General features: G+C 36.7%; 1 protein-coding gene across 7 annotated transcripts in view; it reads left to right on the top strand.

The window, feature by feature from the left end:
* Positions 1-15,304, top strand: part of LOC150100549 (uncharacterized) — an 844,187-nt gene that overhangs the window by 256,881 nt on the left and 572,002 nt on the right. For all 7 annotated transcript variants that reach the window (XR_016549159.1, XM_090401348.1, XM_090401347.1 and 4 more), the window contains one exon: positions 5,105-5,223. Coding sequence is in view for 6 of the 7 variants with exons in the window: in XM_090401348.1 (XP_090257474.1) it covers positions 5,105-5,223 (119 nt within the window). In the remaining variant the exon portion in view is untranslated. The remainder of the gene's footprint in view (positions 1-5,104; positions 5,224-15,304) is intronic.

The following is a 15,304-nucleotide window of genomic DNA, read 5'->3' as shown; positions in this document are numbered from 1 at the left end:
AGTAAAGATAGGGAGGTTATTATGATTCTTTATAAGACTGTAATTCGGCCACATGTTGACTACTGTAGACAGATTTTGGTCACCTGCATTTCTTGGAGATCAGGAAATGGTTGGAGAGGATTCAGAGATGAGTGACCAAGTTGGTGACAGGTATGTGGAATGTTCCCTATGAGGATAGATTGAAGATATGTGGGTTGCTGAGTTTAGCTGACAGGTGGAGAAGAGGGGATATGATAGAAACTTCAAGTTACTATAGGGATTCTACAAGATCGACACAAGAAATTTTTCAATACCTGGGGGAGTAGGGATAAACAAGGGATCACACTTGGAAATTGTCAAAGTGTTTGGTTAGTAAGGGGGTGTGGACTGGGTTCTTTACTTGGAAAGTGGTGAATGAGTGGGATGAATTGCCATGGTTGTGAATGTTCAAACAGTGAATTAGTTTAAGGAGATGTATGATAGGTATTGTGTTAATTGATAGTGTGGGTCTTTTGCAATAACTGTATAAATAATAATAATTAGCAATAATGGCAGATAAAATTCACCTTCCCTTTCCACTGTACTCATAGTCTGTGTGATGTCATATCCTGAGATCCTGGTCATTTAGATGATAATCTTAATTTGATCTTATTAAGGAAGTGAGCAGTACTTATTTCATACCCTCTGTACTCTAACATCAGAAGAAAATTTTTATATTTTTGTTCTAAAATAATCTGCAAGTGACTTTTATACTTTTTTGCCTGACCAGGTAAATTTACGTATTTCTATATGTTTATAGAACAGGACTTGTGTCAATAAATTAAGTTATGGATCCCCTAATCTAGACCATTGACTCTCTGGTAGGCCAAATATCAGTTAGTAGGAGAAGTAAAAACTGCTAATTCCTAATCCTGCCTTGTAGTTAGGCTTATAGCTTTCAGGGCTAACAATGCTGAGATCCCTGGATCCTGAATGCCAGGATCCCGGTAATTTTTTTCCAGTATTCAAATACCAGTACTGATATAGGTTTTTGGTACTAATTTAAAAAAGAAAGTGTTTATAGTCCTATCACATAAAGGTTATAAAATTGGCAACGATAAATCATTAATAATGATTTATCGTTGCATCTGAGTGACTGTTATACACAATACAAATGTAGTAAATGAAAATTCATGATCTTAACAAAGTCTCTAGTAAACTAGATTTACACACAAGAGAAAAAGTAAACATTCCATGTTGAATGAATTATTTCAGAGCTTACTTATTATAAAAATTGAAAAATATTTTTCTGTTAGTGAGGTAGTTTTATAACAACAGTGTTATTGGTTTTAGTGATTTACCCAAATCACTAGTAACCATTAAAAAATGGTACTGGATTACAACAGTCATATTAAAAAAAAAAAAAAAAGGTATAAAAGTTTTACAGTGGCTGCACTGCATAATTCAGTTAGTAGAAGATCCCTACTAACTGAATTATGAGAGGGTCGACTAAGAGAGGATCGAATTCCAGATGATTGAAGTAGAGCTCTCATAGTACCCATCTATTAAAAGGAAATAAAACTGAATGTGAGAATTACAGAGGTATTTACCTACTGAATGTTCCTGTTAAGATTTATGCAAGCGTACTTGAGAAAGGGCCAAGAAAAATTGTGGAAGGCAAGCTTGGTGAAGAACAAGCTGGATTCAGGCCAAATAGAGGGTGTTAGGATAAGATTTTCACTTTAGGAAAAATAGTTGAGAAATCTTGGGAATATCATAAGGATTTGTATTTAAGTTTTGTGGATCTGGAAAAGGCACATGACAAGGTACCAAGAGGAAAGCTGTTCAAATTGCTATAGTTATATGGTGTAAATGGGATATTAATTAAGCAATACATAGTCTCTATTTGAGTTGTAAATCAGCTATTGGAATTGAAGGACATACAGGAAGATGGTTTGATATTAAGTCAGATGTGTGACAAGGATGCACATTATCTCCACTGTTATTCATTATCTATGTGGATCACATTATGTAGCCTAATCAGAACCTTGTAGCATGTCAATATCCTCCTCATTATTGCCATAATCCATTATGATAGTCTTATAATTTTAGTAATATGACCCCTAAACTTCAGGACTCTGTCCATCATCACTTCCAGATCTCTCATCTCTTCCACCTCCTTCAAAATTTCCCAAATTAATTGCATACTCTGCATTTCAACTTTGTCTACCAAATTTTCAGGACTTCATACGTTGTAACATTAAACTGATAGCTTCGCTCACTTGCCCAATTACTTAGTCTGTTGAGATCCTCCTGCAAGGCCACAACATCTGCTCTATTTCTCATAGTTCTTCCTGCCTATGCATCATCAGCAAATAGCTGCCATATCCAGATAAGGCAATCCCAATGTCATTAACATACAAGTTAATTTTGTCCCAAAATAAAATCCTGTGGCACTGCACTTGTGAATTTACTCTTTTGTGATACCATGCCCCTCCATACATTACTTGCTGATACTTATCTGACAACCAATCAGCAATCCAACTCACTGTTGATCTAATCCCATATTTTCCAGCTTGTCATGTGGCAGGCTGTCAAAAGCCTTTGAAAAATTCAACCATATCATTGTACATGCATCTCCTTGATCCAGTGAATTTGTCACCTTGTAGCAAATGTAAGCAGATTGCTAAAGCATAATCTCCAATCTCCACCTAACAAATCAATACTGAATAAAACCCATACATAAAGAATAACTGCTATTATCAACCTATTTCTGAATTCTAGCCTTCACCAATTTTTTTGCACCTTAACAAAAACTCCAGCACACAGATTGACCTATAATTTGTAGGCTCAATCTCATCCCACCCATTTGTGAAATGCAACAATTTTTTTCTACCTTCCATTCTTTTGAGACTCACCCTGTTGTATGGCTAATGTTGAACAGGTGTGCCTAAGTTGTGTGGTAATTCATTAGAGCATTCCTTCAACACATGCACTGATATATTTTCGATTCTTACTGAGTTATTAACATCAATTTTTGCTTAATTCCTCATATACCTCCTGTTCATTCACCATCAGTCCCTCCTCTGCCGTACTCTCTATACTCCAGCTTCTCATGATGTCACCTTCACACCACATTGATAAACTGCCCATTGAATACTTTTACTTTATGCATCAGTTACTTATCTGCCAGTGTCATCAGCTAACATCATCCTTCCTAGTAATTTTTTCTTCTACTTGTCACATATCAAAAGAGGTCACTGGGATTTTTTTAGTTTGATTAGCTAATTTCTTCTCACACTGCACTTTTGTTGTCTTTAATACCTAGTCAACTTCCTAGCTTGTTCTTTGTACTCTTCAAGCAACTGATTATTACCAATATTCATCTTTTGTTACTCCATAGTACCTTCACCTTCCATCTTTCATGTTCAGTTTCTTCATTTATCCATTTTATTCCTACCTTGTCTAACCTTTTTTGCCTTTGGAATAAACTCAGACACTGCTGCTTAAATATCTCTTGATCAATGTCCTAGCAGAATCTGTCTCCTTTCTATTTAACTCCTCTTTCCACACTATAGCTCCCAGTTGTCTACTAAGCTTTGCATAATCACCAGGCTTGTAGTTCCACATAAATCCCTTCTTTACAGATGTTCTCATATGACTGGCTGCAACCCAGGTGATCACTTCATGGTAACTCTCACCAAGTGGGAGAAGATTGGACACTACATTCACAATCACATCCTCTGATGACATAACCAGATCTAAGACTCTTACCCTTGTGTGTCTTCTGTTACATATTGCTTAAGATTGTCATCTCTTAAGAACTGAAGAAATTCATTCTCATTATTACCTGATATCCCTGTAATCCCTTCCTAAACACTTTAATTACATGCCAGGCTGATGGATTCTTGCCATTCTCTGTTTACAGAAAATTCACACACACACACACTGGTAGGTGTACATCCACATCTACCAGTGTGTGTGTGTGTGTGGTAGATGTACATCCACAGAGTCACCCCCCCCCCAAACAGTATGGGATTATTAAAACTCTATAAGAGGGATAAATTAATTAGTTCAGGTAGTAGTACTCTCTCCACTGAACTTTCCTCATTCACAAAACCTTCTTAGCCAATAACTACAATTTCCACCACACCCAAAATTTTTAAAACCCCAAAACCACACCTCCTTCCCCTCTCCAGAACAGAGACCACACCCTTGGTCTCTGTTCTGGAGCTATCACCATTCCATATATCTGAGGCACATTTGAAATATAACACAAATCCTAAAAAATACATTCTTACAACCACTTACTGACCATATAAAAAATTGGCATTTCTTTTCCCCTCCACCCATGACCAACCACAATCTCTAGACCTGTTATCCCCACAGGATATACTGGAAGAAGGCCAGTGTACTACATCACAACAAATATAAATATGAAAGATTGTTCCTTGAATCCATTTCTGTCTTAATAAACCAACCACAATCTTTAGACCTGTCATCCCCACAGGATATATTGGAAGAAGGCCAGTGTACTACATCACAGCAAATATAAATATGAAAGATTGTTCCTTGAATCCATTTCTGTCTTAATAAACCACTCAAACCTGAACAAATTTTATTGCATTGATGAGATGAGATAAAGAGGATGAGAGCTTCCCGAATTTGGGAAGCTCTCATCATCCAAGGACACCCACTTTAGCCCACTAGAGAATTTTGAGTTGACAGTGCCTGTGTGCATATATCATATTGTATTGTGTTCCCCAGTGACGACTCTTTGACCCTGCCAAAATATTTGAAGCATTAATTAAATTTATTTTAGTTAATATTATTCTATGTTGTAATTTCCTTAAAAATACAGTTTTGAAATTCAGTATTAATAAATATCTTGTTTTTGTTTGACCTCTTGTGTTCATCTGTAGTTCTAGTATACTATAGATGGACACAACAGATCATATGTTTATGTGTGCATCCAGCAGTGGATAGGACTAGTCAAAAAATAAAAATAAATAAAACCTTTCATGTTATTTTTATTGCCTTAGTATACTTAAACTGAATTTAGAATGCTTTCAACTTTATAATTCAGATCCTTACAAATAATAAACATGCTATTTTTAATAGATAATACTTAATTTTCTTTAAAAAGACTCGCCACCACCATTCGTATTAAGGTTTACAAATCCTCAGTGCCAGTTCGTAGCACTTTCTGGAGGTAAAGGATCATCTCTTGCTCAACTCACTGAAATAGGCAAGAAAGAAAATTCTGTGAGTTTCTTGTGGACATTTTAAAAATAATACTCATACATGCTTAATTTTTTAAAAACTTTACCTGATAGGTTGGTAATCTATAGCACATTTAGTATCATGGGTAGACTAAGAATTAAATAAGCTGGGAATCCTACTCTGAAATAAGAGACCAACCATGGAACTTGTTTAAACCACATCAAGTTTCCAATTGGCAGAATTTTGCTCTCACATCAGGCAACAAAGATTGTCTACCACCTAAAGACTTTCAAAAACATCCATGTAACCATCAGAATTTTAACTTAGTAAGTTGGATTGAAAATGGAGTTCTAAAAATATTCTGATTATATATCTGATTTTTCAAATTATTTGAAGTGTAACTATTAATTGAAAACTTTAAGAAATTTTCAGTTAATAATGACAGACATTATTACTGTTACCATTATCAGAATTTCATTGAAATGAATTCACTGTGTGAGAGCCAGTATTAACTATTATTATTATGCTTCTTATAACTTGCTTAAATTTTCAGTTTTCAGTACATTCACCACTCTCTTATCTGGTTGTATGTCATTCACCCCCACTTCTCTCAGGAAGTATATGCTGCTCACCTGCCACACTGATTATATTACTAAAATTATTACAAACAAACTGGAACAGGAATAATATTAATATTATTATTATAAGACCACTCAACTACTCCTTTCCATTCCAAACAAAAAGTTTACTTCACTCTTCTATCTCTTTATTGAGACTAAATGTATTTTCCCCCACTGCACAGCTTATTTTTTTTTGGTTTTCATACTTTTCACTACCTTTGTAAATAATATTCCATAATCCTGATGTTTCAGTAAAAACCTGGCATGTTTTCCAGTGTTTTTTCATGCCTTGAAACAAACAGTTAATATGGCACAGCAGTTCAGATATTGTAAGGGTCTGTACAAGAAAACAGCTATGTTCTCTTGTACAGATCCTAACAATGCCTGAAGAGCAAAATAAAATAGCAAGTCTCCTCCATGTTCTCTTTTACTAGTTTTGCAGTATATTATTATTATTATTATTATTAAGGGAGACCTCCGAGGAAGCATGGACTCATCGGGGGGGGGGGGAGACCACATATTACCATCTGGTAATAGCATAGAAGAAACACTCTTCCTCCATTTGAAGAAAGTGCCCATGCAGTTTTGTTCTGGGAAGTTGTTGAACTATAAAACTGATGATTACGATCTTAGGAGGCATCTCGGAGCAGTGCCATGGCTTAAGAAGCTACAAGGAAGCACTGGTTATTATAAGCAAAAAAGATTATCAGCATACTCATGATATTATTATTACTATAATAATAATAATATTATTATTAAGAGAGACCTCTGAGGAAGCATGGACTTATCGGGGGAAAGCCATATATTACCATCTGGTAACAGCATAGCAGAGACACTCTTCCTCCATTTGAAGAAAGTGCCCATGCAGTCTTGTTCTGGGAAGTTGTTGAACTATAAAACTGATGATTACGATCTTAGGAGGCATCTTGGAGCAGTGCCATGGCTTAAGAAGCATCAAGGAAGCATGGGAAGTGATCAGGGATGGTTTGAGAGAAGCAGTATCAGATTGCATACCCACAGTCAGGAGAATAAACAGAGTGGTAGTTAAGTGGATGAATAAAGATATAAAACAAGATCAGTAAAAAAATAAAATTAAATAAAAAAAAAAACATTATGGAGGAAATATAATGAAAAAGATTATCAGCATACTCATGAGTAGTGCAAAGTGCAAGCAAGAAGAATGACTGGTTTGGTAAGAAAAGCCAAATCAGATTATGAGAGAAAAGCAGCTAAGCAGGCCAAAGTAAATCCATATTTTTAAAATTAATAATACATTTAATTAATAACTAATAATACAATGTTTCCTTAGTTATTCCTTTGTGTTGTTTTATGTATAAATCACACAGGTCTCACTATTTCAGATTAATCCTTGTTCGATTTCTACTTTGTATTTGACTACCTTACCACTGATGATAATGATCTGTAATTTTCAGATCAAAATATATGGTATTGAATAAATATTATTTATTCCTTTCCTTGCATCATCATGTGAATTTAAGGAATAGAGAGATAGAACAAGAAGTGATACATGCAAGTGTGTAAGAGAGTGGTGAGTGGAAGGGATTGCCAGAATTAGTTTTGAGTGTCCTTGGGTTTATGGAGATGTATGATAGGCATTGTGTTTATAATTAACTTCCTCAAGCAACATGTGACAGAAGGAACTTGAGGTCAAAGAGTGTTAGAGCTGATTACAGTGTTAGTGGTGGTTCAGCTGAAGGTGTGACTATTCTGTCTGCATTTTGTTACAGTGATCATTTGGTACTGATTTGAGAAGTGGCTAAGTTTATGAATGTTCCATTCAGAAAAGGTGTACATTGAACTACAAAACGGGAAATTATGACCAACTGATGATTATGCTTGGTTTTACACCGTATCAGTTGATGAATGGGAAGGATATTGACAGTGCGTGAGAAGCTTTTAAAAATGCTTAAATGATGCAATATCGGAATGTATTCCTAGAGTTTGAAGAATAAATAGGATGGTAGTGAAATGGATGTGTAATCTTATTAAGCAAGAGAATTTTAAGAAGAAAAAGATGATGTTGAAGGAATACCATGTGCATAAGGATGATATCAGTTATGAAAATTTTTCCATACAAGAGTTACAACTCTTGTATAAAAAGTTAAGTCTGAGTATGAAAAGAAATTGGTTGTGCAAGCTAATGACAATCCAAAAGAATTCTATCATTGCAAGTAAAAGAAAGAATAACCCTACTGAATGCAGATGGTATGCAAGTGACAGATGTAGAAGAGATTGTTCCAATAATGAGCATCCATTTTGCTAAAAGCTATCAACCTGGTGTATACAACATTGAGCTCACTGCTACTTTTTCACTAGATGAAGAAACTAACTCAGGTGTATAAGAAGGAATTATAGAACTGTTGCACAAACTGAATAAGAATTTGGCAATGCAATAGGAACTGGTGGGATATCAGCATGGATGCTAAAAGAATGTTCAGCTGAAGTAGTCATTCCTTTGACCAAGCTATATAATTTGAGTCTCAGAACAGGGGAGATTCCACAGGGGTGAAAATCTATGGTAATTCCATTGCATAAGGGTGGTGCACAGACTGATGTATACAACTATTGACCCATCAGTATATCTGGAGTGGCGGTGAAGTTTTTCAAAACGTTGATTAAAGTTCGCATATAGAAATGGATTAACAGAGAATCTATACTTTGCAATAAACTTCATGGGTTTACTAAAGAAGGTCATGCTTGAGCAACTTGCTCACATTCTGTAATACTGTTAATATTGAGTTAGACAAGGAGGAATGTATACGCCATGATACTTTTGGACTTGCGAAGTCTTTTGACAGGGAAGACTGTTGCATAAATTGGAGAATATAGGATTAGATTAGATTATAAAATATTAGTATGGATAAGGGGATGGCTGACTGACAGATATCATAAAGTGCACTCTCAAACCCTTAATCCCCTCTATGACATGCTGTTTCATATAATTTTGGGGGTGATTGTGGATAGAGATTTGAAATTCTGAGGACATATTGCATGAGTTAGCAAAATATCTTAGAGGATTACTTGGATGTTGAAGAGCACATTGACAAGTAAAGATAGGGAAGTTACTATCCCTCTTTATAAGGCTGTGATTCAGCTACATGGTGTACAGATTTGGTCACCTGTATTTCTTGGAGATCTGGAGGTAATGGAGAGGATTCAGAAATGAGTGACCGAGTTGGTGACAGGTCTGGAATGTGAGGATATGAGGATAGATTGAGGGTGTGTGGGTTGAAGAGTTTAGCTGACAGGCAGAGGAGAGGGGATATGATAGAAACTTATAAGTTACTAAAGGGATACTATAAGATTGACACAGAAGATTTTCACTACATGGGGTAATGGTGTGTGGACTAGTTTCTTTTCTTGGAGAGTAGTGAATGAGTGGAATGGATTGCCAGAGGTGGTTGTGAGTGCCCCAACACTGAATAGGTTTAAGGAGATATAGGTATTGTGTTAATGGATAGAGTGGATCTTCTGCAATGAGTCTTTTGACTCCAAGGAGTGTCCATATGAATAATAATAATAGTTATTATTATTATCCATTATCCATATTCCCTGAAGCCTATGTGCTATGCATAAAAATGCTATATCAAAACATCACCAGCACAGTATGTTGCACAGCAGGAAACTCTGACATTTTCCCAATAAAGGTAGGAGTGCACCAGGTATCTGCCCTCTCACCCCTACTCTTCAACCTTTGTATGAATACAGGGATGTGGCTTCTGAATACCCAGGATATTCAGAAGCCACATCCCTGGACACTATTATATGCTGATGACATAATACTTAGCACTACATCACAAAGTGAACTCTAACATCTTGTGCAGAAATGGAAAACTAATTTGCATAAGTTTGGAATGAGACTTAACACCAAAAAGATAGAATGTATGCAAGGAGGGAGGTGACCAAACTTACAGCATGTTCACAATAGATGGTGTGGAGCTGAACAAATGCACCCAGTTCAAATACCTAATGTCTAGCTGAAATGGCAGTACAACAACAGATGCTGAAGCCTGAGCCAGTGTTGCTGGATGAATGGCAATAAGTCACTGGAGTTCTTTGTGATGAAATGATCCCACTATACTTAAAATCAAAGATTTATGGAACAGTTGTTAGACCAGTAGCCATCTACAGAGCAGAATGCTGGCCAGCAACAAAGAAACATGAGCAAATCCTCCATACCATGGAAGAGAGAATGCTGAGATGGACACTTTATGTCACCAGGCTTGACCAAATACCAAACACCAACATATGTAAGATCCTTAGTATTGCACCAATAACAGAGAAGATGCTAGAGGCAACCCTAAGATGGTATGGCCACGTGCTATATAGCAATGAAAACTCAGCCATGAGACTTACTGTCAATGGCCAACGACAAGAGGCCAACCAAAGTCACTTTGGCTTGATCGCATAACTAAAGACGTGTATACAGCAAATGTCAACACTAGAATTGCTCAAGACTGTGCAAGATGGAGGAAGCAGTGCATTCAAGCAGACCCTGCCTTAAAGTGGGACAAATGCTAGGAAGAAGAAGAAGATTATTATTATCCATTTCCTCTATACAATCCTCATTCCCATAGTTGAAGTCCCCATAACAGTTGTTCAGCTTGCAATCATTGTGCTAATTTCCCGGTGCATGAATTCTCTGCTCTATTGCAGTAACAACAATAAATTTCATTCTGTTGGCTGTATTTCATACCAAATAGCCTCAAATGAACCATCTCCCAAAGATTTAAAATCCTCCTTAACTTCTATTTTTGTTGGCCAAAGTTCAGCTATCATTAGTAATACCCATTCTCCTCCTGTTCTGTTCTCTCTATCTCCTCTGAATATACAATATCCCCTACATTCTATTCCTTTAACTATATCAGTTAACAAGGTCTCACTATTGCCATTAATTTTTGGCCAAGTCAAGCTGGCTAATGCCAAAAAAAACCTCTTGTCCTTCATTTCTGACACTTTTGGCATTGATGTAGATGCATTTTGACATTCCATTGTGTATTGTCATTACCTACCATTCAGATTTGAAACCTGTTAAATTACATTCAGCATTGCACACACGCACATGCCAGCACGCATGTGCGTGTGTGCAATGTGTGCATGTGCACGTGTGTGTGTGTGTGTGCACACACACACTTGTCTCAGAGGTGGCTGAACCTACACTTGATGCACCCCCCCCACACACACACCAGTACTTCTAGTTTTCCTGATATTGCACTTCCAACCTCTTGAGTGAGAGGTTGGAAGTGCAATATCAGGGAATCACAAGTTTTTTCATACAATTGTGAAATCACAACGTAAAGCCTGATGCTTGGTAACATTGAACTTCTGTTCTTACTTATTTTCTCACATTTCCATTCCTACTTACTGGAGTCCCAAAGTGACTTGAAAATTCTCCATGTTTGGTCTTTAGAGTAAGGTTTTTGGATTATCTAATCCTTACTCCACCCCTGGTAATAATACTGATGTACTATATATCTGTATTATACTGTATTATATATACTGATGTGAATCCCACCCATAATAGGCTTACAGCCTTTTATGGGTGGGATTCACATAAAATAAAATCCTCTTGAAAGAGCATAATTGCATAAGCAGAGTTTCTCTCCAACTTTGTGTCAGCAACAGATGACTAAAATCTCCTTTCAAACTATTTGTAATGTTATCAGTCCATCCATCCATCCATTTCTTTCTTAGACTGTTTACATGTACACAACTCTCTTTGAGGGCTGCCAGTCTGTTATCCTAGTTCCAATTAACTTTTTTCATTACACTGCTTCATAAACACAATTTGGCCTCAGTTTGATAATTCTGTTTAGGCATCTCCCTCATACAGAAAAAAGAGACAGAGAGAGCGATAGTACAATGGGATTGTGCAGTGTTCTGATTTAAGCAACTAGTTCCAAAGCATTGTTAACCGAGTAGTAGACCAACTCTAATGACATATTAATATCTGGTTTACTATTTTAAATGTTTCCAACTCATTCATTCATTCATTCATTCATTCATTCATTCATTCATTCCCTTCAGTAGCATCTCTTTTCTGGACCTCATCATTTTCATCACTAAATTACTTTGACAAGATGTTCATTAAAGTTGGTTATAACAAGAGTTCATAATAGTCAGAAAAAATTGGCAGTCAGCATACTCACTATTCAGCCAATAGGTTTCTAGTTTAGATCCTAACATGGACTAGATTTCTGTGAATGCTCTTTAGGTAGAAGATAATTTCATCACCCACTGAGACTACTGCCCTGCTTATTGGAGGCCTGAATTAGATTGAAAAAAACATATTTTTAGTGTCTAGAATAAGGTTTCTGGATTATGTAAAAATAAATAAAACAAGTAAAAAAAAATCTTTTGTACTCATGGTACTAATGTGCTTTACAACCTTTCATGGGTAAGTTTTATAAAAAAATAATAATAAATCATTAACAGAAAAGTCCAGGGACTTTTCTGTTAATGATTTATTATTTTTTAATGACACTTCTTTAAGATTTTGATTATGGCAATTTATTTAATATTATTTGATTAATGAAATTTTGTAATTATAATAAAAGTATTAATTTTATTAATTTATTATTATCAACTTCAAGCAGGATACATAAATAACATAAATAAATAAAATATCTTTAAATGGACAAGAAAAATTTTAACATTATAAGTGAACTGATTGAGCCTGCCTCAGGTAATTCTTCCTATTTATAAATGCTAATATATCTCAAGAACACATAGCAGATGCTCAATTTTTTCCCTTATGTATTCCCTTATTTGTAATGGTTCTGTGATGGTCAGAAAATAAACCACAATGTAATATTGTTTTCCTCCTGGGTACTACAGAAACTCTCACTCTAGCAAACTCTATTATAACAAACTCACTATTAACAAAGTACCTACAAACCTTCACCAAAACTTTCCAGGGCTAAAAAATTCACAATACTACACTGCTGATAAATTAAAGATACCAAAAAATTATATACAGTCATACCCTGACTTACGCGAATCCGGAGTTGTGCGGTTTCTTATATGTACGTATTCCGGTCCCGCTTCACGCCTCACCACTAGTCATATCTTTCAGGCGCCAGCCGCATTCGTCAGTGTCGCACATGCTGTGAACAAGCACTGACGTGTTTCGCGCGGTCTCCATTCATACACGATTTTTATAGTCTACAAACCTTGCGATTGTTTAATGTTATGTTCTTAATAAAAATTTTAATACATAAAAAATAATAATGTCATCCAAGAGAAGCAAGTCCGATTCTTCTACTGCTAGCAAGAAAAGAAAAACATTGACTTTGGAAACAAAACTCAACATTATTAAGGATTTTGAAGCGGAATGAAAATTTGTGAGCTAGCAAATTGTAGCCACAAAGCAAGGAATAAAAAAATCATTAGCTTGCTATGAAGAATTCTTGTGTAGAGGCTTAAGTGCTGTGAGGACATTATGTTGGAGGTTTAATGGATTTTTTACAACACTCAAAAAGAATTAAATTAGAATTTAATGCTACCTATATTTCGTCCTAGTCACTAGGACATCTACGGGGATTACAAAAACAATTAATGTAACATGCACACAAAAACTTACAATACTAAGCCCAACCACGTGGGTGACACTAAAGTCCTATCTAGGTGGAGCGCCCTCTAAGGGCGGTAGTAGGTGGCCTGGAATGTAAGGTGGGACCTCTGGTGATGAGTGTTTCCTAAATCTTCGGAAGCGTAATGCAACTGTATTTGTTAAGATTTGGTTGGTTTCTGAGAGCTGCTGCTGCTTCTAAGAAAAGTCTCTCTTTCTTGAATTTGCTGTGGTGGAGCATGGTGGTTTTCTTCCATGATACTCTGTGGGTGGTGTCCAAAACATGGTCAGCCAAGCCTGAATGGCCATAGTTGTGTTTAACGATGTACGACTTGTGTTCCTCCAGGCAGATGGATGCTGATCTGCCTGTCTGTCCAAAGTACGCAAGCTTACAGGAACAGGGTACTTTGTAAACTCCAGGCAGAGAGAGAGGAGGGAGCTGATCTTTCGTAGAACGGATAAGGGTAGCAAGTTTGCGGTAGGGCTTATATGCTGTGTGTAGGTTATACTTTTTTAGTATCTTGGCTATTTTTTCCGAGGTGCCTCGGATGTAGGGTATGGTGATGGCATTTTTAAAATCTTGTTGACGAGAGGGACGGGGAATGGGGGAGGAATTGATTATTTTTTTGATACTGTGTTCGCTGTAGCCATTGGAGAGGAAAGTTCTGTGTATGTGGTTAAGCTCAGTAGTGAGGGCGTTTCCACTGGAACAAAGATTGTGGGCTCTCTTGGTAAGGGTTTTAATGATGCCATATTGTTGTGAGGGGTGGTGGTGGGAGAGTTTGTGAATGTATCTGCCTGTGTGTGTGGGTTTTCTGTATACAGTGAAGGCAAGCGTATCATTAGGCAGGCGCGTGACTAAGGTGTCTAGGAAGGGTAAACAGTTGTTCTTTTCCTTTTCCATAGTAAACTGGATTCTTGGATGTAGGCTATTAAGATGACTGAGGAAGGAGTCTAACGTGTCTGGGCCATGAGGCCAAATGGAGAACACATCATCTACATATCTTAGCCAGATAGAAGGTTTGAGTGGGGCTGAGTCTATGGCTCATTTTTCGAAATCTTCCATATAGAAATTGGCAAGGGGTGGGGGATGAGAGGGGGGAACCCATGGCGGTTCCTTCTATCTGCTTGTAGATTTTGTTATTCCAAGAGAAATACCCAGAGTTGATGGCAAAGGAAAAGAGATCTAAGATGTCAGAGGGGAAAACGTTTTCTAAGAGAGATAAAGTGTCAGTTAAGGGAATATTGGTAAACAAAGAGGAGATATCAAAGCTTACTAACATGTCTGTATTGTTCAAGGTTAAATTTTCTGTGAGGGCTTTAAAGTGGGTCGAGTTTTTTATATAGGAAGCTGAATTTCCGGTGAGGGGGGACAGAGAGTTGGCCAGCTGTTTAGACAGTCTGTAATGCACTTTGTTACAGACCAATGCACCTTGTTACAGCCACCAATGCACCTTGTTACAGACTGTCTAAACAGCTGGCCAACTCTCTGTCCCCCCTCACCGGAAGGACTGCTCCTTCTGCACAAAGTGAGAGCCAGACCCAGAAACAGCAATAGCCGAGCCTCAGTTAAAACTTCATTGGCTGCAGCCTTGCCATAACCATTTCCTTCACAAAAGTACTTCAGCGGGAACCAGATCCAGAGGTGATACCAAGGTTGAAGTAATGCAGAAGTCATATTTTCATATACAAGTTGCCAAAAGGTGTCACACCTAATTATTAAAATACTCTGAATTAGAGATAGATAGTTGTTGAAAGTTTTTCCACTTGGTTATGCTATAAATTAAAGATACCAAAAAATTATATACTTAGTTTAATCCTTTATTCAAGTGTAAACAAACAAAGTTTCGCCTGAAGTATTTTCAGAATGGGGTAACTCGTGATAAAGGTGGTATGACTAAACCAACTAACA

Source organism: Typopeltis vanoorti, chromosome 12, assembly GCF_054136105.1.
Source record: "Typopeltis vanoorti isolate ZY-2024b chromosome 12, IOZ_Tvanoo_1.0, whole genome shotgun sequence".
NCBI classification, from domain to species: Eukaryota; Metazoa; Arthropoda; class Arachnida; order Uropygi; family Thelyphonidae; genus Typopeltis; species Typopeltis vanoorti.
This window is presented reverse-complemented; position numbering and strand designations above follow the sequence as displayed.